The sequence below is a fragment of the Buteo buteo genome, chromosome 21 (genome assembly GCF_964188355.1).
Source record: "Buteo buteo chromosome 21, bButBut1.hap1.1, whole genome shotgun sequence".
Lineage (NCBI taxonomy): Eukaryota > Metazoa > Chordata > Aves > Accipitriformes > Accipitridae > Buteo > Buteo buteo.
In genome coordinates, this window is record NC_134191.1 from 15,612,512 (window position 1) to 15,636,554 (window position 24,043).

General features: G+C 38.5%; 2 protein-coding genes across 10 annotated transcripts in view; both read left to right on the forward strand.

The window, feature by feature from the left end:
- ARHGEF3 (Rho guanine nucleotide exchange factor 3) overlaps window positions 1-3,334 on the forward strand; it is a 138,555-nt gene extending 135,221 nt beyond the window's left edge. For 4 of the 5 annotated variants that reach the window (XM_075052702.1, XM_075052704.1, XM_075052703.1 and 1 more), the window contains 2 exons: window positions 503-689; window positions 2,196-3,334. In XM_075052702.1, coding sequence (XP_074908803.1) covers window positions 503-689; window positions 2,196-2,542 — 534 coding nt within the window. In that variant the 3' untranslated portion in view covers window positions 2,543-3,334. The remainder of the gene's footprint in view (window positions 1-502; window positions 690-2,195) is intronic. The other variant, XM_075052706.1, reaches the window with a different exon arrangement.
- An 8,443-nt stretch (window positions 3,335-11,777) lies between these two features.
- The window catches only part of TASOR (transcription activation suppressor), a 33,765-nt gene continuing 21,499 nt past the window's right edge, over window positions 11,778-24,043 (forward strand). For 2 of the 5 annotated variants that reach the window (XM_075052573.1, XM_075052574.1), the window contains exons 1-6: window positions 11,778-12,606; window positions 19,160-19,305; window positions 20,480-20,572; window positions 21,470-21,542; window positions 22,864-22,955; window positions 23,306-23,464. In XM_075052573.1, coding sequence (XP_074908674.1) covers window positions 12,216-12,606; window positions 19,160-19,305; window positions 20,480-20,572; window positions 21,470-21,542; window positions 22,864-22,955; window positions 23,306-23,464 — 954 coding nt within the window. In that variant the 5' untranslated portion in view covers window positions 11,778-12,215. Of the gene's footprint in view, window positions 12,607-13,215; window positions 15,139-19,159; window positions 19,306-20,479; window positions 20,573-21,469; window positions 21,543-22,863; window positions 22,956-23,305; window positions 23,465-24,043 lie in introns of those variants that run through there. The other 3 variants (XM_075052576.1, XM_075052572.1, XM_075052577.1) reach the window with 3 other exon arrangements.

Genomic DNA, 24,043 nt, shown 5'->3' on the forward strand with positions numbered 1-24,043 from the left:
CCTAGGAGCAAAAGGAATTTTCTAAGTTTCAAAGAGCTGTGGTGAAGCTGAGCGTGAGCAGCATGTGAGTTGTAAAAAGATTGCTCATAATTGTTCATTGAAAATATTTGGATGAATAAGATGGCCTGTTTCTTAGTAACACAGGCAGTAGAGAAAAGTGAAAGTGGCTGTCAGAAAGAAGAATGCGTATAAGCATGCTGCTGTAGAGAGAGATTTTGAAATGTCATGCACATTTCAAGGCCTCAACATTAAGAGATTGATCATGATCATGACAAAAGAAACTGAGAAGAGGACAGGAAAAATAATTTTAGAAGTTTTAAAATTGGTGTATTTAAGTACTTATATGCTATTGCACCATAAGACTTTTAAATAGTGGGAGGAGAGGAATCCTTATTTTAACTGTTGAAAACACAAGGTTATAACATACTAGAGTTTAAATGTATTTGGTTTAATGATGTTCTAAAAAAGGAGTAATGCTTTATTATTTACTAATTTTTAACAGAAACTGCACGTATTTCTCTTTGAAGAAGTGTTGGTGATTACTCGAGCTATCACCCATAATGAACAGCTCTGCTACCAGCTGTATCGGCAGCCAATTCCAGTGAGGGAGCTTGTGCTAGAAGACTTGCAGGATGGAGAGGTGCGATTGGGTGGATCCATACGTGGTGCATTCAGCAACAATGAGAGAAGTATGACTACACCTTTTTTTATTTGCTCATATAGAACTATTATAACCTTAAGACACCTGCCAAAGAGACATCAGAATGTTTTCTCTAAAATTCACATTATCTGTATCCAACAGCTTGATTTTTATTTCAGACTGGTTTATTACGTTGTAACTTGCTTCTTTTAGATTGTTTCTGTCGCGGTTTAACCCCAGCCAGCAACTAAGCACCACGCAGCTGCTCACTCACTCCCCCCCCACCCAGTGGGATGGGGGAGAAAATCGGGAAAAGAAGTAAAACTCATGGGTTGAGATAAGAACAGTTTAATAGAACAGTAAAGAAGAAACTAATAATGATAATGATAACACTAATAAAATGACAGCAGTAGTAATAAAAGGATTGAAATGTACAAATGATGCGCAGGGCAATTGCTCACCACCCGCTGACCAACACCCAGCCAGTCCCCGAGCGGCGAATCCCTGCCCCCCCCTTCCCAGTTCCTAAACTAGATGGGACGTCCCATGGTATGGAATATACTGTTGGCCAGTTTGGGTCAGGTGCCCTGGCTGGGCATGAGAAGCTGAAAAATCCTTGACTATAGTCTAAACACTACCGAGCAACAACTGAAAACATCAGTGTTATCAACATTCTTCACATACTGAACTCAAAACATAGCACTGCACCAGCTACTAGGAAGACAGTTAACTCTATCCCAGCTGAAACCAGGACAGTTTCTTAAAGTTCACTGTATTGGTAATGGGATTTCTCCACACACCTGCTTCTGTATTGAATTGAAAAGGGGAGAGAATATGTAGAATGTAGAGGCAAAGCCACAAAATTATAAGCAAGTGTATTTTGAAATCTTAAGCTTTAGCTGTTACGACTTCCCTTGTATTATGGAGACATTGATTGCTATTCTGTAATTAAGTCTTTCAGCTGACAGACAATTAATGTAGTGCTCAGTGTTAAGACTGCAGCTATTCATGTTAGTGACAGGAGGTAAGAGTTAATGTCCTTCTAATTAAGCATATTATAATATGCTTGTTTCTATTACAAGGGTGCCTTGAATCTCACTTATCTTGTGAAAACTTTGAGGGTTTTTTGTATGTATTAACTTTATTGGTGAAGTGAATGGAAGAGATGAGGCAATCTCTGGCTGACACAAGACACAGTATTCAGTGAAGGTTCTGGAACTCTGCCTTGCAGAGAAGTAGGAGGAGATGCACTGAAGTGTGGGAGAAGCCTTAGTCCTTCTGATTCACTTAAAGCTTTATGGGTAGCTCACGCATGGCAGAACCAAAATTGTTTAATCCAGCAATATGAAATTATTAGAAGTGCTTGTGGTGTTCTATGTTCTTGCCCCACAAAACAAGGAGATAACCAGATTCTTTTCTCTAGTCTGACATGGTGTTCGCAGGAAAACACCTTAAGTCAAAGGTTTTGCAGATTCTGTTATTTAAATATACTCTTCGATTATAAAATCCATTTAGCCAAAGCATTCAGCGTTTTGATATGTGTTGTTTCTTTCAGTCAAAAACTTCTTTAGAGTCAGCTTCAAAAATGGATCTCAAAGCCAGACTCACTCACTCCAAGCCAATGACTCCTTCAACAAACAACAGTGGCTTAACTGTATCCGCCAGGCCAAAGAAAAAGTTACGTGTGCAGGAAAAGCTGGTGTGCTGAACTCGGAAGCACACTTTCTTTTGTCACCAAATGGAAGCAGAGTACCCCAGGGAGAAACCACGCTCGAGCAAATGGACCAATCAGACTGTGAGTCAGACTGTAGTATGGACACCAGTGAGATCAGCATCGACTGTGAACGTATGGAACAGACAAACTCTTGTGAAAATGAAAAGCAAATAGAAACGAATGTTTGACAAAAACTTACAGTTCATGGAAGAAAATCTGTCTCTTACCTGTACAGTATTTGCATTCCATACATGGAACCATTTGGAGAAGCACTTTTAAAATATTTTTTGTGACAATGTCAATGCAGTCCTTCTTGTATTCGTACCTATGAGTGTAGTACTGTAACTGCCGATGTGTATAAGCTGGAATCTCTTGCAACTCATGTCCTGTGATTATATTCCATAAACATCTAAGGTGGATGAAAGAGGTACTTGACCAGTTATTCTCAATGTCCTGCTGTAAACAGAATCTCTAAACTACTGTGGTTATATGCATTACATAAAGAATCTTTTCATAATTTTTAAAGTATTTTATTTGCCCTTTACTGGGGCAGAGGAAGATGTGGACTTAATATGGAGTTTCACGATGGGTATCAAGATAATAAGTTTTCATAAAGGCATGGAAGGAAGAAAGTTTCTTGGAAAAAAAGAAAAACATCTTGCAATAACCTATCTGAACTCTCGTGGTATTAAATCAGCAAGAACTATAAACAGCGGGCCATGTAACCAGTGACCCTTTAGGGATTAATTTTTCAAAATGAAGCACTGTCCTAAAATCCAGCAACCAAACTTAGTGAAGTCTGGTCAGTTAAAGTGGTCAGCATAGTGCTATGGTTTATTTATCAAAGCATGTAATGCTAAAAATAATCAACTGAAAAAAAACCCAACCAAAACTCTACAGCCAGCACAGAATTAAATGAAATGCTGAGAATACTGGGTATTTGTAAATAAGCTGGTAGTTTGCTTTCAGTGCTACATAAATATATATATATATATATATTTTATCCCAAACAGGATAAGAGTGGGAAAAAGCTTTTGCTTGTGAATAGGCCCTCTTCAGCATTTTGCACTCCACTGACCTCCACTGTTGGTTTTAAACACCACTAAACTAATGTTAAAACATTTAATTTTCTGTAAATGTCTGTTTACAATTACATGTAGTTGGTTTTTAAACTAAGTGACAATTTTATATAAATGGTGCTCTACAAATACCCTATGGGATTATGTAGAGAAAGTTTAAACAAAAAGGGAATTGCTTTTCCTTCAGGATGTATTACATCCTTTATATTTTTCTCAAGTTTTGTTTTCAAAGTTTTTGTTGCATTTAATCTCATGCTGTGATTGGAAACGTTACTGTGTTTTCTGGTGGCTCATTTAATCTACTCATTATGATGAGAAGCAGATGAGTCACTTAAATGCAGTCTAAACCATTTAGTTCAACATCCTGTTACTTTTCAGGAATCCCTGGATAATATTTTATTTCTTAGTTTAAGAAATAATGCCAGTCCTGTATGGCAAACTATGAAGATCATATATTAATAATGATCCTTGATATTACACAAGATAACCTGTGCAAAATACTCTTACCAACAAAGGTAGAAAAACTGCTAAGTTATTGCCAAAAACATTTTTCTTGTGTTCTACAAGTTTACAAAAAATTCACTATGTCAAGTATCTTACATATATATATGCTGATGTGCATTACAGAAATCAGTGTGACAAGATGATAAACAATATAAAACAAGGTATTTTTATTTTAAAAAAAATGTCATTTTTACCCTATAGAACATATTTCTGTATTTATAGTTTTTAAAAAAAGTCAATTTTCTTTTCTGTTTCAGGCTTTGTAATTTATTTCAACTGCTTCATTTTTAGAGCTGAATGAGTATGCCAGTGAAGATGAGAGAAAGAAAGAAATTGCAAAAGAAAAGGAATAGGAAAGCGTATTAGATGATGAACCATTTTCATAAAACTGGCTCAGCAAAATGTTTAAAAAGGGCAAAGAGCATGTAAAGTGTTCAGGTAGAGAAGAAAGAATGAATGTGTGTATTGACTTTTTTTTTTTTTTTTTTTTTAATAATAGCCTTAAACTTTTCTGGAAGCATTTCAAATAAATTACATTAAACCATTTTGATTTTTATTTGATTTGGTTGTTTGTGCAAGACAACTACAGAAAGATTTCAATAGTGCACATAGTGAGGCTTAACATATGTGACCAATGCTTATATTTTGGTTTTCCTGGAAGTGTTACATATTTGGATCTAATTTGCTAGATACAAACAGTAACAAAGAAACAAGTCACTGCACTCAGTTCAGCACATTCCCTGAAGTTTTGTATTATATAATCAATTTAGTAAGTAGGTGGAGCAAAAAATTAACATCCTGCCATCAGTTTCTCTGTCCTGGTTCCTTGTGGGTCACATGTTTACTAATATGTATTATTCCAAAATGCTGAGATGATTAATTTTGGGGCATGTAAAAAGTCACCAACCAGCCAGTGAATCTCAGAAGATTAATTTACATTTGTTTACTATCATTTAGCAACCCACTTAGCATCATGTTCAACATGCTGCAGTGCAAGTGTTTCAGTTTGGCTTTGTAGTTGACATGCACTTAGCCTACTGATTTGATCTGATAAAGCTTAATAATGTGGGGGATTTTTTTCAAATCATCTTAAGGAATAAGCCTTCCAGTTTAAGAATGCTAATATCATTCTGGATTTGGTTAGCTTGTTTTGGTTCCAGCACTTGCCACTGCTTTTGAAAGAATGACTTTTGGGGGTAGGGGGGTGGGCATGGACAATAAAATGTACCAAAAAGGATGGATAAAATGATGAATGCAAAGTAAAGAGGAAAAGTAATATAAGTAAGTGTGTCAAAGTGATCATCACGGTTAGTAATCCTGGTGTCAGCAGAATGGAGTCCAAGAAGTTGCAGCAGTGAATTGGCATATGTACTGCAGCCATGCAGTACACATGGGCCTCTATGTTATTCTCATGCAGAAAATCGCTTCTGATTTCTCAGGTCACCCACCATTGCATGTATAGCACTTCCACTAATGAGTTCAAAGCTGTGTAATTTGTATTGGATCTCTAAGAGACCTTAAATCACTTCTGTTTTGGATGGAAGAGTAGTGCCATGGCAAGAAGGTAAATGAGAACAGGTGGAGTGTGTAAAAAAGGCAAGGCAGTGAAGAACCTGAAGTGTCAAGGGCTTCCAAGATCACCATGAGGGGATGGCAGAGTAAGGAGAGGACCGCAGATGCTGGATGAGTTCCAGCTCCTCTAAATCCGAGGTATGAGTACTCTGGATCTCACAATCTGGGAGAGGAGTGACTGATGAGGCATCTTAAGAGCAGGAAGTCAGTAGTCTGATGTGGCAGTTTTGTCCCTTTTTGACAAATCTTAGCAAGCTGTTTGCTCTTTTATTCCCGGTGAGAACACTCAGTGTAGTCTTGGCTTGTGGAACGATCTGATGAACCAGAAGTAATAAAGGTAAAAGCATAGATCATCTTGACTGAGAAAGGTAAGCAAAGAGAATGCCCTTGGAAGTCTTTGAACTGTATGGGTCCTCTGAGGCTACAAAAGAAAATTTAACTCTCTGTGGTCTTTTGTTCCCTAGATTTGGTCTGCAGCACTGAAAAGAACAATGCAAGGATGGAGACCTATCTATCTCCTGGAACACAAAGGTCCTGTATGAGACACCAGGAGCACTTAGTCTAAAGTCTGCGGAGCTCAGTACCGGGGAGTCAGTTGCCAGGATCTGGCTAAAGGATAGGCCCAGAGTTGAACTCTAAGGTAGAGAAAGTATTTCTCAGTGGTGACTCCTATTCAGCATGACCCACCTGAACCAGGGATTCTGCCTTAGGAATGCCTCTGCAATAGTGGGAACCAGGTTTCTTGAGGTTTCACAGAAATTTCTAGGATTTGAAAGATAGGTCACAACTTTTAGGTATCAGTTCAATGGACTGCTCTTTCTGAAAAAGTTGATGGTTTATGGTGGCACTGTCTGGCACTCAACAGTCCTGATTCTCAGGATCTAACCGAGCCAGAAACTGAGTGCTACATATATGGAAGAAGACTTGTTTCCTTTGAATAGGGGGTTCCAGATCCAGAATGGACAGTTCTTCCATATTTAATGCTTACTTGTGAATAGTGATTTTAAAATACTCTAATCTGTTCTACAGGTTGATGCTGCCATCTACTGGCAATAATTGCATATTTTTAGAGCTGATTTGATTACACTAAATTTAAAATATTTTAAGATATTAAGTGTATTAATAATTATAAAATGAAAGTATTTTAAAAAATATAAGTAGATATTTTCAGACTTTCACCTGAGGATCACAAATTTGTTAGAAAAAAGTACTTGGTGAATTTCTGCTACTAATCCCTGGCTTTACAGAGCCAAGTTGAGACTACTTCCCCAGTTTGTCTCACCTTTTATCATCATAGGCATGTTTTCTCTATGGCTGGTAAATGATACTAAAGCTCTTTCCAAGTGTGTAAATTAGGTTTTGTCTCTGAATTTTCTGAAAGAGCCTCTCTTTTCATGGTCTATGAAGAAAGCTTAATGATACAGTTCTATCTTTGATCTCCTGGCACCTAAAATATAGTCAGCACAAAATTAGCACTTAAACAAAGAAATGTGATGTGTTTTGCATCACTAGAGTAATTTCTGGAAAGTAAAATAGTAATTTCTAGTTATTTAAATTAAAGTGTAGCAACATCCTCAGACTAAATAAAATTTTGCATTTCTAAATTTGCTTTTGTAAAAGAATACTGAGGTAATGTCTGGAGCAAGCATCCAAGTTTGCTCCTTGAGCATGGAGCCTTATGCAACCCTTCCTTTTAAATGACTTTTTTTTTCTGGTTGTTAATCTGATCTAAGTCGGCATTACTAATGTATTACATATCATCTGATTTCAGAATCAAAGGGATCTGCAGCTGCTTTGTACTTGGGTGGGAAACCGCTTGGTGCAAGCCAGGGAGTCGTGGTTGAATGCCTGGCAAATATCAGAAACCACAGAAACCAGAAACTAGAAAGACAATACGGTGACAGATTTTATAACCTTTTTTTACTTCAGAGTATTCAGCTAATCTCTTCCTATGGTGATTTTTCCACTGAACCTTTGTTTTGTGAACTGGGATTCTTGCTACCTATTTTATATCTATCAGGATTTAAGATTCATAGTGGTACAGTGATCCAGAATTGTTACATCATTTATCAAGTAGTACTTAGCAATTTTTGTGATGATCTTTCCCAGGCTTATCTTAATACATAAAATAATTTCGTACAACTGCAAAGAAGTATCTTTTTAAAGCAAGTGGTAAATGAAAACTTCTTTGTATGTTGTTTGGTAAATAAGCAAGACTTCATACATTGTTTGGATATGTTATGATACGGGCTTATGATGTTTATATTTCTCATTAGTGAACACATTTAGATACATTGTAAACATATGCTTTAACATATTTTCCAGTATTCACTGTGAGAGAAAGTGGTAGTAAGCATACTTCTCATGGTTACAGGGTAAATTTAGTAGACAGTAGTTTCCCAACCTGTTGCCTTTTTTGGTAGTTGTTTCTTCAGTGCTTGTTGAATTTATTGGAACAGCTCTATAGCTGATCTATATAGAATTACTGAATTATTACTGGAATACAGTGAAGATAGGCAATTTAGACTTAATGTTTCTTCTGAAGTCTTTGAAATCTTACTGTCATGCGGTTATTTACTGTCTGTGAATAGGTCTTCATCTAATGTGAACAGTACATTAATAGAGCCAAGATAATGCAAACAAGCAAGGAAATAAGCGTCATGTGTATATATATACACATACATGCTAAAATTATGTTTTTCTAAGGAAGAAAAAAGTCATGTATACTTATTACATCTATACCTATTAACTTGGTGGCTACTGGAAGACCTAATTTTCTTTTGAAAATTCTTTCACCCTGCCCAAAGCGTAGATACATTTTTCAGCAATTCTTTTGGAATGAGAATAGACAATATGGTTGGAAGGACCTACATTAAACAAATGTGACCCCATTCCTGGAAGAAATTTGTCTTACCTAACTTCAAAACACCTGTTAAAGAAATCCCAGTGTCCCCAAAGAATTTCTTCCTGTACTTAACTTCTCTAGCTAGACAGTTTTTCCTAACATTTAACCTAAATCTCCTTTGTTACAACTTAAACCTCATCCCAGTTACCAAGGACATAGAGATTATTTCTCCCTCTGCAACAGTGTTTTCCATATTTGGTAACTGCTATTATTTATCTTCTCCCTTCTAGACAAAACACCACCATTCTTCCAGTCTTTCATACAGTGGTTTAGATTGATGCAGCACAAAGAATTATTAGATATGTTCCCAGAATTTACAGCAAAGAAAAGAAGAGTATGTCTAAAATGAGAGTGAAGACACCAACTTAGCTCTGTAGTATCATTTCATATTGCTCGTTTGTGAATGCAGGCAAGCCAGATGCAATCAAATCCAAACACTGATCAACTGAACTAGTTGTATATTGAAGATGTACACAGCCTGGAAGTAAGATTTTAACAGCTTTGCCAATTCAAACTTAATAAATCAGATTGATATCTTTGGAGATCTGTAATGGATCAACACAGACTTACCACTAGATTGGTATTTCAATTTTTTTTTTCTTGTACATGGAAGTTCTATTTGAGTGATGTAAAGCACAGCAAAATTATTCTGCTAATATATCAATTAATACTCTCTTTACCACCACTGAATCCTCACAGGGGCAGGACATCAAATTCTCAGGGAGACAATCTTAATTTATCCATAGGTTGAACATTGCATGTGTGGGTTTTATTACCTCTGGATAATTGAACACCATGTTTCTGCAATTAGATAAATGTTTGGTGTTATGTTTCTGTAATTTATGTAAATTATAGTTATAGATACTAATTATCCTATTTAAACTTGGCTGGCTCCCCAAAGACTTCTGAGAAGAAACTAATAATTATTAGCTTATCTTCTTTTAACACCCTGGAGGCTACCATTATGAGCACCAGACCATTTGTGAGTTGGTAGGTTACTTATATTTTCTGACTTACAGGTAGTATAAAAAGAGATCAATAAAACAAAAGGGCTAGGTTAAAATATTTGTTCTTTGTATAGGAAAAACTTTGCACTTAAACTCAGTAGCTGCTTTCGAGATGACAATAGCTGCAGTTATCAGGATTTAAGATAATAGGTGTAACTAATGAATATATGCATTTGTTCAACAACTACAGTGCTAGTATACTTTTAACAAAGAAAACAAATTGTAGGCTTTTAATGTTTTGCTAGTTACTGTAAAACTAAATGTCTGGTATTCGTACTTCCTAGGCACTGCAAGAATGGGTTATTTTCAGCAGGCACTTTTCAATTTAGTGCATTCCTCAGAGCTGCCAAAGAAAGGTCTTTGTTTTGGCTTTCACATATTCACAATCTTCTTTTACCAGAAGTTACAAGCCTTGCAGCAGGGGCGGCAGAGGCGAATAAATGTTAACCTTCTGATTTGGTACTGGCCTCCAATACAGGTATAGGACAGACAACATGAGGTAACAATGCCTTAAAGTACTGCAGAGGAATCCAACAAAGCTTGTCTGTGGATACCTAACAACTGCATAGATGTGATGAAATTTCATTATTTATTGTTTTGAAATAAGTTATTGGCATTGTATTTGAAGCATTAATTTTCCTTAAAAGCTGATTCATATCCATGATCACAAAGATTAAATGCACTCTCATTATTCTTTTAATTACAGAATATAGAACAGACTGAACGATGATCTTGTGACAGAGAAGTAATTTAAGTTAGCGCTTTTCCATGTTTTACTATGTCACACTTAGGTCCATAAATACACCATTATGTTTTCTTTGTAGGTAAACAAAATGTGTACCAGTTTTATGTTTTTAGCTCTGGCACTGAAAGAAAAAACATGTTGCACATAACGATCCCAGCATACTACCTCATTAGTTTCCTTAGCAAATCTGCTGAAAAAACCAAGTTTCTCACTTAGCTTCAATAGCACCAAAATCATTCATAGCATTTGGTTTCACTGCATTTGAAAAATGGTACTCTTTGGTATGTGAATAATGGATTATGTTGCCTTCAATTGATCTGTAATTCTTTATCCTATTGATGAGACATTATAGTTGTTTTATTTTTTATAAAGGTCAAATAGTTCACTACTTGCACAGGCAGTTTTTTCTTGTGTAAGCTTGCTGGCAATTTGTAGTTCTACACCACAAATAGCTATTGTCACTTAAGTACCCTTACTATAGAATCTGTCTTTTGTCATGATCCTACATGCACTTGATTAAACATATAAAAGAGGATTAAATTCAGTGCAGTTACAGAAACACATAGAAGTCTTTGGGATAGCACGTTTCCTTTGCAGTTTAAGACTGTCCCAAAAAAGCGTAACAAACCCTATTGTTCATATTTTTAACTGATTCAGAAAGAACCGTATCTTTATAGTCTTTGTACAAAGCTGTCATTACTGTTTTAACTGGAATTACTCCTTACACGGAAGACGTACTAGTCCAAAGACAGAAGTTTTGTCAGTGTTTGTACCTGCCCCCCCACCCCCCCCCAAGAGGGGAAGATGTTGGGGGGGTGAGGAGAGGAAAGGTTTTTTGGTGCTGTTCTAATTACTCATGAGACTATTGAATTCTGCTAACGAATGTTAAGATTTTTGCTTGTCCTTCACCGTTAATAATTTATCTTTATTCTTCAGCGGGGAAGCGTTGTCATTGTGTCCAATGTCTTGGAAAAAACCCTTAGATTTCGGAGGAAGAAGCAAGAGCTGGCACTCTTGGCGCCCTGCTCCTTTTTTGGGCTTGCGACTCTGTGTCACGATAACTTGGGAAGTGCCTGGGGCGGCCTCGGCAGGACGGGAGGCGGCGGGCCCGGCTCTCGCTCAGCCCGGCCGCCCTCCCGCCCGGGGCGGATGGCCACGCGTTGCTCGGCCGCATCGCTGCCCCGGGGTCCGCCCCCGCCCGAGGGTCAGCTCGCTCCGCGCGCCGCCAGGGAGACCGCCCTGACGCTGCGCGCCCGTTACTGCCTCGCACGGCGGGGGGGGCCGTCTGCTCGCTGGAGCTTGAAGCCCGTGGCGTCACCGGCAGGAGAAACGCTCTGGCCCTTCTTCCCCCGCGGCGCTGTGCGCGTAGCGCACCCGCTCTCGCCCCGCGCCGGCGGAACGGGGAGGCTGGCCCCGCGGCGGCCCCGCTCCCCGCCAGAAGCGGCGACGGACAAGGGGGGGGACCTGCCGCGCCCAGCGCTCCCCTCGGCCACGGCGGCGGCTCGCTCCGGGCCTCTCCCCAGAGCACGGAGGCAGGAGCTGCCGATTCTCCTCGCCCACACCGCCGGTAGGAGGGAAGCGGGAAACGAGCGAGCCGCCTCTTCCGCCCCGTGCTGGCAGGCGGCGGGAGGAGTGGCGGCGGAGCGGAGGGACCCTCCTCAGGCGCTGCCGACGGCCCGGGGCCTCGCCCCAGCGGCGGCTGCCGCCGTTTTAAACGGGGCTCCGCAGCCGGAGCTTCCGCCTCCCGCGGCGGCCGGCGCCGGCTCGGGGCCGCGCGCAGAGCGGCGGGCGCCCGCCTGCCCCTCTACTTACAACGTATGCCGCGAGCGGATTGGCTGAGGCGGGCTGCTCCGGCCCCGCCCCCTCTCGGTGTGCTCTGCCGCCATGTTAGAGAGCCGGGAGGGGTCGGCGGGGCTGCCATAAAGCGAGCGGACGGAGGGGGAGCAATAGCGGCGGCGGGCGGTGCGTGGCGCTGGGGAAGGGGTGGTTTGGTGGGGGAGGAAGAGAAAGGCGCGGGCTGTCGTGCTCGCTTCTCGGCCGCAGGACTGAATGGCGGATGCCCCGATCCCCAGTGGTGGCGAGATGGAGCCGGAGCGGCATCAGCGGACGGAGAAGACCAGCGCGGGCCTCCTCGGGGTGGAGAGTAATAGAGCAGGAGGCGCTGAGGACACCACACAAAATGGCGGACGCTCTGAGAGCAGTAGCACTGGGGAGGCGCTGCTGGTGGCTGCTGTTGCTGCAGAGGACAAGGTCCCCCCAAACCTCAGCATCACTAGCAGCAGCCAGCGCAGGAGCAGCATCTCAACGGCAAATGAACAACAACAACAGCAGCAGCCGCCCAGCGGTGTGTTGGGGGGGCCTCCCCCTCTCCCTAAGCCCCCAGAAGACCTGCCTGTTAGGAGGAACTTTCAGATCCCCAGGAAGAGCAGAGAAAAGAAAGGTTGTTCCTTCCCTTTCCCTCCCTTCTCTCCCTCACTCCCCTCTTCATCTTATTCATTAGGCAGGATCTTTATGCACCTCACACAACTGCATGCAAAATCCTGCGGGTGTGGAGGAGGCTGTGGCATGGCTCGGACTAGTGAGGCTGCTGGGGATAAGATATTTAGTGTCAGAGAGGCTTTTACATTCTTTTCTCTCCCTACCCCTCCTTCTTTTCTTTTTCGTTTTAATTTTGTCACAAGGAGGAGAAAAAAAAACCCCAAAACTCGGCTTGAATTTCAGACCGTTGCTTTAAAAGGACGGAAAAGCTGGATGCAGTCAGGGTGGGCTTGAGTGTTGATCCTGGCTCTGCTTCTGGAGATGCAATCGCATGCAGAGAAGATGGTTCTATGGGACATGGACATGCAGAGAAGATGGTTCGCTTTTCTCTTTCCCCTGACCTCCTCTCTGCAGGAGAGGGGTGTAATCCTGTTTAGGGTAGGTTAGCGAATACTGAGCAGAGTTGTCTTTCATTGATGATACGCAGAAGACTGTTCTTACCTAGTGAAAGTTCCTTGCTTTGCAGGGAGGAAGCCAGCATCCCATGTTCACGTGCCTCACCTTGGAAGCGTTCCTCTTCCAAGCGTCCAGGGTTTGTTTTTTGGTTTTCGAGTAACTCTTCCTCTAAAAGCCTGTGGTATTTCTTGCTTTTCGTAAGACTCCATTGGCTTCTGCTTATCTTTGATTTTGTTAAGTGGTGTTGAAGATGTGTCTTATTTCTTCCCTGAAACTTATCTCAGTTCTTGACCTTTTGCAACATGGGGTCAGTAACTTAGTATATGTCACAGAAATACCTGTTCCCATAGGCTTCTAGTTCTTCAGAGAAGAGTCTAACATCTAACTTCTTGAAATGCTTTCTTCTGTAAGGAAGAGATGAAGGTAGGTTTATTTCATTATCCAGTCTTTCCTTTTCCCTCCTTCCATTTTTGGCAGTAATGTCCCCTTTTTCCTTTTCTTCCTTTTCCATTGCCACCCCCTGAGGGGGGGGTACAAGTCTGGCAGAGATACATTGTAAAAAGGACTGGGTTGATTTGAAGGAAAAAAGCGCCTCATTATTCATCTGACAGAAAAATGTCTGGATAAAATAGGGTGCCTCTTGCACGTCCCGTATGTCAGACTCAAGTGTTACATTTGAATACCTTTAAATATATATCAGAAATGTTTAGTATTTAACCACAGACATTGGAAGTTCCTCTTTAGCATTTGGTTCCAATGTGAATGAAAACCTGCAGAATACGTTTTTGGGTCATCTATCATTTGCCTATGCAGAACCATCTCCTACAGGGTGTAAAAAGCTTTAGAAAATGTAGTTCAAACATCAGGCCTCTGTGTCTTCTAGGGTAGAATGGGAAGCCATTCTTACCCTACTTCTAAAATTCACTTGCTAACGTCAGGGTCATTTGACCCATTCTTAAGGGCTTACTTTTTAGTGTACTTGTATTTTTTTTCTTTCCCTTTCAGCTTACAGAAAGCTTCTTGGGCTTTTTAATCATACTGGCGACTTACAGTTTCCAAAATTCTCAAAACAGACCTCCATTCTGTTAGTGGTGCTTGTAGTCTTATAGTTGCTTACGGTTGCTGATCGTTGGTCTTATACCATGTGATACCATGATGCAAAGTGCTGTGAGAGACCATGTCGTAGGCAAGACTAGCAAAAGTGGGCTAGCATAAAAGCTGCCAACATGATTTTTGAGGACAGCCAAATTGCTATTGGAATTAGTATTGGCATTTGAGAAATGCAATTAAATCAGTTCTGGAGCTAAACTAGAAGATAAGCAGTGCATTGATCGTCTGACATGGTAGTGGCATATGCTTACCACATGCCTAGTACTGGTGTTCAATTACATCTTGTTAAATTACAAAATAATCAAAATATCATCTGTCCCTCTCAAAAGTGCTCTCTTGGCTGGAATCTAAATTCTAGCATGAAACAATACACATGGAAGCTTCCTCCATCCTTCATTGTATTGGAATTGTCCTTGTTCTGCTTTTTAAACCTCCATTTTATTCCTGGACATGCCATCCTGACAGATACCTGCTGTCTTGATCGCGAAGACTAATCTGTTATGTACAAACTCTAAAATCTGTACATGATGACTTTGTTATTTGGGTGGGGTTATTTTTTTTGGTCGTTTTTTTTTTAAGCAGCAAAATGTGCTTGCAGAACAACTTTTGTTTGTGAAGCAATTAAAAATTGAATTTGCAAAGCAAAAATGTAAGGGAAGAATCCTAGAAAACTTAGGATTTAGCTGTTTATTTAGCCTTTCTGGAATTTATCTCCACCTCTATTGGAGACTAACAAATGACTGAAAGTCAACAGAAAGAATCTTGTTAATGTGGAGAAATGCATCTGAAGGAAGTGTACTTCTTAAAACTCATTGTGGTTAGTTGACACAAAGAATCTTTCTTCTGATTTCCTTTTCTTTTTTTCCTAGTGGAAGAGTTCAAGAAACCAAACTAAGAAAGGTTGGCTGTGAGATTTATTTTTTTGAAGGTGTGCGTGCATTTGTTTTCCTACTTAGACCTGTCTTGAAAGTTTCTGTTTTCTTGGTACATACAGTTTAGTAATGATGTTACGCTCTCTTGAGTAGCTTATCTCTTTTTTTTTTTTTTTTTTTTTTTTTTTTATCTTGGTACTACAGCCTGTTGTCATGGCTTCTCTGAGGCCAATTTGATTATCAGATTTTCACAGGTTTCCAAGTCTGCCTGAAACTTTGAAGATCCTTGTTTAATAAGATGAGGAAAAATCAAGATAAAGCACTGGAAGAGCATTTTTTAACTTGCTGAAATAACTCTATGAATGGTCCTCATGCTAAAAGACAATCCCCAAAAACATGCTCAAGTAGTAGCCAGTGACTTAAGGGGTTGCTTGTTGATTAAGGTTGGACATTTATTTCCATAGTGTACCAAATTATCAAATGTCTGCTGTTTCTCAGACTGAGTGGAGGAAAAAGGTCTCGCTTTTGTCCATGAAAATCTTAGCAATACTTGCTTGGAGGTCTAGGTTGTCCCTTTTCTACTTAATAGTATTTGATGGTTCGTTTTGACTTGTCTTTTGTTTTCTAATTTTCCGTATCTTTGGTAGAGGTGCGTATCTGCTGTTTGCTACTTAGTATTTCTACATGGGGATTTCATTAAGCAATCCTTGAACTTGATAACTGTTTAGACCTTCTGAGAGCAAAAGATGTTTGAGGCTGAAAAAATCACAAAAGTAACGACATCATGGTTCATTAACACCACAGATTTTTGGTTTTAGTCTTAAAAAATGAACTTAAAGAAAATCATGCTTCTCAATGGAGTTTTTGTAGCAGAAGCATTTGTTTGTGAAGAGTGCTAGCATTCTACCAACTTACAATAAAATAAGTAATTTACTTATCTTCACTTGAAAGTTAGTTCAGGATTCCTTAAAGAGAATGTCTCGGTCATCTTCTTCACATTCTGCCTTAAAAAAAAAACAAACGCAAACAACCAAAGCCACTAACTCCAAACTTGGTTTTCTCAAGTTGAAGCATCGGACAGCTGTGAAAGAGAAACTTAAAGCCTCTAGGGAATTACATGCATTCAAACATCCAGTCTAATGTCTATCCCTAGACTAGGTACTGTATTAGCTAAACTAAGTTTCCACCTAAAAATACTTATATATGTTCCAATACACTGAGTAGAAACTGAACAAACCCAGTATTTATTTACTTATTTTTACTTATGCAGAACAAGCCAGCAAAAACAACAATAATTGACTTGTTTGTATTATACTGCAAGTTAGTCCTTAACATAAATTACTGTTTAATTTACACGGGTCAATAAAAGTGCAGCATACCCACATCAGGTTTGTATAGTGAGTCTGAAAAACACATATGTACACGCTACTGGTCTTTGAAGTGATGTAGGACTGGACATAAACTTAATAATCTCATCCTTTGCCTGTGAACATAGGGTTTGGTGACTGCTACAGAAGGTCTAGTTTAGTACTTCTCTTTTTTTTTTTTTTCTTGCTTCTGAACTCCTTTAAGTGAGGTACAGGCTCTTCTATAGTGACCTTAACCTTTCAGAAAACAGCTGCCCTTTAGCAGCAATGCTTAGATGACAAATTGAAAAGTATTGCCTTGCTACTTACCTCATTAGGTAATGTTGCAGGTTTTTACCAAGAACCTGAAGCCTGCAGTGCCTCAGGTTCTGGAGAAACTGGGAAGTGGATTTGAGGAGTTTATGCCATGCACTCTAAAAAATTTATTGACTGTTGTATATGATAGTTTATCTGAAATTCAAAGCTAAGTGACATGGGTTTTTTTGCTTTATGATTGCAGTGTTATCCTGCAGTCAGTTTGCCAGTTACTCCTCCCTCCATCCATAATGTAAAGCATTAGGTAGAGCTCTTCCAAATGTCTGTTGAGAGCTGTTTGTATAGTAGTTTACGTAGGGTCTCCCTAGCTGAAGAACAGGGGGACTTGCTGTTCTTAGGCAAGTCTGTCTCTGCTCCAGAAAGCAGGAAATGTTTAAACACAAATGGGAACGTAGTTGACAATGTTTGAATGAATGACAGGACCTTAACTGATGTAATAGTATGCCTCTTCCTAGATACACATCTGAGAAGGAGGCAAGATGTTGTGTATAGTTTGTGGTCAGTCTTTCTAGCTAGGCCTGTAGAGTTTTCTACTTGCCTGGACTCAAGATGGAAGAAATAGGCTGGGTTTGACTGAGTGCGTTTTAGGGGGAGGGAGGGAGAAGGGGTGAGGTACAGTAATCACTGTTAAGGAAAGAGGAAATTTGGACAAGCAGCTGGCATTGGTAACTTTCTGCCTTAACTGGTGCTTTTAGACAGAAGAGGAGCAGGTAATACATGAAACTCATGCACTGCAACATGAGGGTTTAGTAACTCCTTGTCAGAAAGATCTAAGAGGTGTTTGGGGATAGGGTGGGACAGGAGGTGCTTTTCCAGTGTGTGTAGGCTTGTTTTATATTTTACTAATAAGTGTTTCTCTCTTCAGTACAAGTGCATTCAATCTTAGTAATACTAAGTTGAGAATTTCATTCACTTCTAATTATCTTTCCTCCCATATTGCTGTCAGCCTTTCAAGAATGAAGGCGTTGTTACTAAAAAGGATGTTATGTAAGAACTGTTTCTTAATCACTTCCATAACTTCCACTCTTAAAAAAAAAAATCACTTATTCATTGTTGCTGGTGTTGGAATCATTGTTTTACTTCAGTTTGCGGATGTGGTATTACATTATAAAAATGTGTGTTTAAATGCAGCTTTTACTAGATAACACAAAACAGTTCAGTTTTCATTTAGAACATTTGTTTTATGTTAAGACTAATGCAGTAAATTTTTCCTGCAAATGAGGAAAAGATTACTATGTAAATCTACTACTGCATTATTTAATGAAGTTGGAGATACACTCCAAAGATGTAATTAAATTTAATTTGCTGTTACAGTAATGGTAGATTGTCTTTTATGTGAGACTAGTACTATTGTAGTTCATTCCTAACCATTGTAACTTCTAGCAGTTTCAGGTGGTGGTGGTTTGGGGGTTTATTTTGGTAGAGAAAAATAGGCCATCCTACAAAAAGAGCAAAAGGGAATACTTACTGTCAGAAGTTTGCAAATACCACAAAAATACTGCACTTTTTGTAAGTATTTTGGAAGTTACCCTGAGGAGAAAAACATTTGCCATACTGAACTAGTTCAGTTCCCCCAGAACTATTATTTTCCTAGACATTACTCACAAAATCTGTGCTCAAGATTCTCTGCTGGCCCGCTCTCAGGTTGCTCTTCTGAGCAGTTTGCCACTTTCAGTACCCTAATACAAATAAAGAAGCTTGGGAAATGAACACTTTATTGTGCAAACTTAGGCAAAGGTTTGCCCAGAAGGTGAATTTGTGTAAGTGAAAGGCTTTCCTTTTTAGTCATTAATTGTAAGGGATAAGATCATAAAGCGTGAATGCAGGTAGTGTGTTTTTTTAGTAATAGGAGCTTATTGGACTTCTTGAGACAGTATTGAATTTGTAAATATTTAGTCTAATAAGCAAGCATACAACTATAAGCAAACGAACAAAAAACTCTGTAGTGGCTCTAAAGAGAGGCTAAGCTATGAAACTGTTGTTGAGGGTTTTATTAGAACAATTTGTTCGTGGTTCTTAATTAAGAGCTAATTAGTCTAATTAAAGTTCTAAAACTTTAATTACAGTGTTCTGCAATATATGTTGGATGTTTTCAAAGGGTAAATTCAGACTTGAAGTGCTTCCCTTATAAACTTCTGAGAACTAGCTGTTCAAGTGTAATATTAAAAAAGCATAAAGAAATATGGTATTTTTTTAAGATGCTATAATTCTAGGCAACTTTAAGTTAAACTTTCTAGCCTAAATTCCATCTTTTTCAAATATTTTAGGTGTCTTTTATTCTAAATTGAATCATGAACCATTTCTCTTTGAGCATAAACTGTCAATGAACTGGAAATTTCTGGATTTTTTCCAGATGTGTATTGGAGCTTATTATCTTATTTATTCTCTTTTATAGCACTCTTTCAGCCAGTAGCTGTAGGCTCTCGAGAATTTGAGGATGTTGTGAAGATTCTGCATTCATCTTACTTGGAACCAAGTTCAGTGTCCAATTTTAATTACAAGAGAGCTAGCTTAGTTCATAGTGAACTGTTGGAAAAGGAAGTAAGTATATTTTTGGCTTCTCTTTATGAAAAAGGTATGTGTCAAATGAAATTTAATGGTTTTTCTGAGTCTAGAGGCAAAGACCTGGAGGCTGTTTTCTACTTACGTGCTTGATATTTAATTGCAAACTCACATCACCAAAAATGTAAGCAGGTATTTTTCAGGCAAGTTTATTACTGCATAGGCATAAAATCTTGCCTGCCATATACTCAAAAAAGACTAAAAGAAAAATTTTATTTGGCACCACTTGTCTATGCATTTTTAGTTTTCAAAATTTTCTTAGTTTTTAATGTATTTTTAATAACCTGGAAAGATGTTACGGTGTCTTATTTGAAAGGCCTGATGCTTCCCATGAAACTTAAGATTAAAATATTTTTCTGATACTAAGTTTACATAGTCTCTGTAATTTTGTTGTTTTGCAAGAAGAAGTACCTAAAAGAGTTGATTACTTGAACTAGTAAGTGGAGGAGCTTGGTTAAAGCACTTCTGCTGTACCTTATCTGGTGTCTCTTAAATCCAGCCTTGGCTTTCTTTCATAATTGTGAAATTAGTTTTCAGTCCGAGTGCCAAAAACTTCATGTATGGAGTAATAGAATATATAATTGGTTTGCTATAATTATTGTCTTGAAACTATAAGGTAAACTCTCAAGCTTTTTTTTTTTTTTAATCTATTGTAACATTTATGATTCATGGTTATAGCTAAGGAGTATTGCAACTGATGAAAACCACCTCAGTAGCAGTGAGGTGCAACTGCAAAAGTACATGTACAACATAAGAGATAATGGGTCTATCTCCTAAAAAGAGAAAAAGGCTTATTTCTGGAATTTCAAATATGGTATGGAAGGCACTGAGCTGGATGCTTGTAGATAGTTATGCTACAAAGATAACACTAAAACATTACTACATAGGCTTGTTTGAAGAGTGTCTAAAAAACCAATCAAACAAAGAAATCTTTGGGCAGATTAAGTCAATGATATTTCCCACAGGTATAATGTTTTTGAAATTTAATTTTAGCAACTATAGTCTCATTCAGATTATCTTTTCATTATTTTTGTACGCTTGGATCTGCTGACATAGATGGGGCCTTAAAACATTGACACTTGAATGTAACAGCAGTAATCTCTCTACATGTGTAATAACATGTAACTTTACGTGTAACTTTCTGTAATAACAGTTCACAGAAAAACGCAGAGAGCTGAAATTTGATGGTCGCCTAGAAAAAGAGCTTTCTGAAACCTATGCATTTCTGATGGTTGATCGACCTCAGGTAAGAAAACAAAACTGCATATGAAATGTTTTCTCTTCTTTTTCAATTAAGAGTTGTTTGGTGTTTTTTTTTTTTTTTTTAACACACTTGTGTTTTTATTGACACACGTGGTAGTCTTTATGTTTGCAAAATTCAGCACTGGAATGTGTAGAAGGATGGGAAGGAGATATGATACTATGTCACCATTTAAATCCTTTATTCTCTGTTATTTAAGGTGCTCCATTTACATGTCTCTGTAAAGTACCTTCTCTGGTTTAGGCTCTGCTTTATAAATAAAAAGATAGATTTTCTGCAAGGCATGTGGCTTTTTATTGGTTTTGTGTTTGGGTTTGTTTTTTTTATTCAAAAAGGAATGTTGTGTGTTTTCATTGCAGTTGGGTTTTGGTGGTGGTTAGTGTTTTTTTTTCTTTTTTTTGCATCAAGACGGGGTTACCTTTAGGAGAAGGTAACCTGTAATACTAGAAAATGGGCCTTGTCTTCTGTCTCTCTTCTTTGATCATATGTTTTTAATGGAAGTGATGGAAAGGGAATTTCTGTGCTTTTTCTGCTCTTATAGAGCCAGGATTTCTTAAGTATTCAATCATTTGGCAGGTTTACTTCTTTGTGTATTAAAAGCAAGTAATGTTCGTAAAGTATGTTTAAGGTATAAAGGGGCTGTTTTTTTTTTTAAGATGGGGTGAATCTGTGTAACTGCTTTATACTGAATGTTTGACTTGCACAGTTTAACGGCTTATATAGCAATTCAGACTAGTCTTACCTCTGGGTGGTTTTGTTTGTAAGGGTTTGGGGGGAGGGGGCAGGGTTAGCTCAAAGTTCTGTAATTGTTATTTCTAACTGTTCTGTTCATATTCTGGCTTTACTGATAGACTTGCTTAAAAACATGTCTGTTCTCTTCAGATCCAAAGCATATGTGAAAAGGGGCTGCAGGTGGGCCACTCCAAAATAACAATTCTTGGCAGCCCTTCCATGGGTAACTATCTTTTGATTGTATGTGCTGGTATTACTCAGTATGAGTTGGCAGATAATGTGATGCAGCTGTGTAAACTTTCAGTCCTTTTTCTATCACTTATTGCAGGAACATCACAGCTAGGTATTTTTAGCAAAGTAGATTGACATCAGAACATTTTCATAACTGGTTTTGACTAGTTCATTGAAATTCCCTTCCCAAAGGGAAGACCTAATTCTCATTTTGGCTTAAGTCAAGCCAATATATCATGTCTTCCCAGTAAAATTGGGAGGCCAAAGGACTAATACAATCTATGGCTGTGTGCCTCTGCATGTTTGTACATATGTATATGCATTCAGAAATACCTAATAGAAATAGTAGCTCAGCTTAGTATTGATGTAGGTAGAAGAGTCACAAGGTGTTAAAGAGATTTGAAAGTGCAAGATGCAAAGTTCCTTTCGCAAAGCTTTTCAAATAGAAAATTAAGAAGCAATTTTGTCATCCTCTAAGAATAACGTGATACAGAGGTAATACTATGAATGTTGAAAGCAGGACAGATATGAAGGTGGGGAGAGCAAAGGTACACAAGTATATAATTTTTTACTGTTTTAGCCAGTAAAGGTTCTGGAACAATTTATCAAAGCAGCTAAATACAGACTTGGAATGAGAAGAACCTATACAAAATGGATGCTCTTCTGAGTATCTGAGTTCAATTACAGTTAATTGATCTGAGGTAGTCGGCTAAACAACAGTGTGTGAAACTTTAAAATCTATGAAATTATGGCTGAAGTGTTGAAAAACAAGAATTTATTTTACCTTTCCATTTGAGTGTCAATTCATGATTCCAAAACTGTGTATTTTTGTCAACAGTGTAGAATGAAAGATTGCTGCAGTGTTTTCATGCCTTATTTCTCAATCATACCTTCACTGCTTATGTCCATATTGTGCAATCGGGCATTGTACGGGAGGGCCTCAGCTGTTTACAAAAAAAACCAAAACACCTGAAAGCAGTATCTGTATGGCCTTTGGGCAGGGCTTGTCCTTTTGGTCACACCACTTTCAGTAATGTGGGTGTGCTCCTTTCAAACTGAGCTAGTCTCCATATTCTGCTGTGGTGTTTTATACTACAGTTGGTGCAAGTAAACATTTATTCTTCTGTCTTGAAGTTGCAAGTTAAGAACATGCCCTTGCACCTTTCTCTGATCATATTCCAAAAAGACTGTTGTATCTTTATTGTTTGGTATACATTGAGCTTTAATCCCATGTAATGCTTCTTGAACTTCTAATAAAGTTTTAACATTCAGCATAATGTTGTTTTTTTTTTTTTTTTTAATACTTCTCTCAGGTGTATATATCTCCAGGTATGCTGATTTATTGCAGCCTAATCCTCTAGAAGCTGGAGCAACTGGAGATGTCATTGTTTTTAAAATAATAAAGGTAAAATTATCTTGCTTTTTTCTCAAGGATTATATCGCTTACTGATAAAATAAAGGTGATTTCAACCTAACTTATTCAGCTTAATTTACAGTTATCTGCTTATAGGGAAACTAGAACTCTACTAGGTTTAAAATCTGATGTTGATATTGAGCTTAAATAAAGCATAATAAATTTTTATAATAGGTGAAAATGTCTTGTTTTCTTTGAAAGTATGAAAATAATGTACTTCTGTAAATGGCTTTTTTAATGGCCTCTTTTAATTTCCCTGCTCTTACTTCCTCTGGTGCTTGAAGCAATTTGCCGATTTTCAGGAAAAAGCTTAGACTTAAAATTCTTCTGCTTTATTACAGGGAAGAATGAAAAGCATATATGACCACATCGGTATGAAAGCAATGGAATCAACAGTAAAGAGTGCGTTAGATCCAACACCAAAGCATGAGTGTCATGTTTCAAAGAATGCAAATAAAGTAACCTCCTTGTTGGCCTATCGAGCCTATGAACTTACTCAGGTAAAGGAAAGTTGAGCATGTGTTAACTACTTCTTGTATAAGAACTTTATAAACAGAATTTTTGAAATGATGGAGATAAAAATCACTGAAGATACAACAAATACTGAGCATGTCCTGTAAAGCTGCAGTCTGGTGTATGTTTAGCAGTAGCCCACAAATGCCTGTATTAGAAATAACAGAACATGTCAGCCTCTCCTGTTGCCCTTATATATATATATACCTGGACCTGATGGAGAGTATCTTCTTCAGATTAGGATGTAGGTGGAGTAAGAAATAGCTGGGGAATGTGCATGGGGACTGGAATGTAGGCCAGGGAGGAGGGGAGGTAATAGTGAAGTTTGAAGTGTAAAGGTAGAACTGGCTAGTGGGCATTAAGTGAGACTCCTAAAAGGGAAAATATTGGATAGGAAAGAGCAGCATTTTTCTTTTTTGGGGGGGTTGGGGTTTTTTTGTTTGTTTCTTTCTTTCTTTTTTTGCTTCCCTTACCAAATTCTCAGGTTTGGAGATGGCGAGGGAAGAGAGAATGGAATCAGTTCTAAGCATCTCTGTTCCTCCCGTTGTTCCATCTCTGTTACTGCA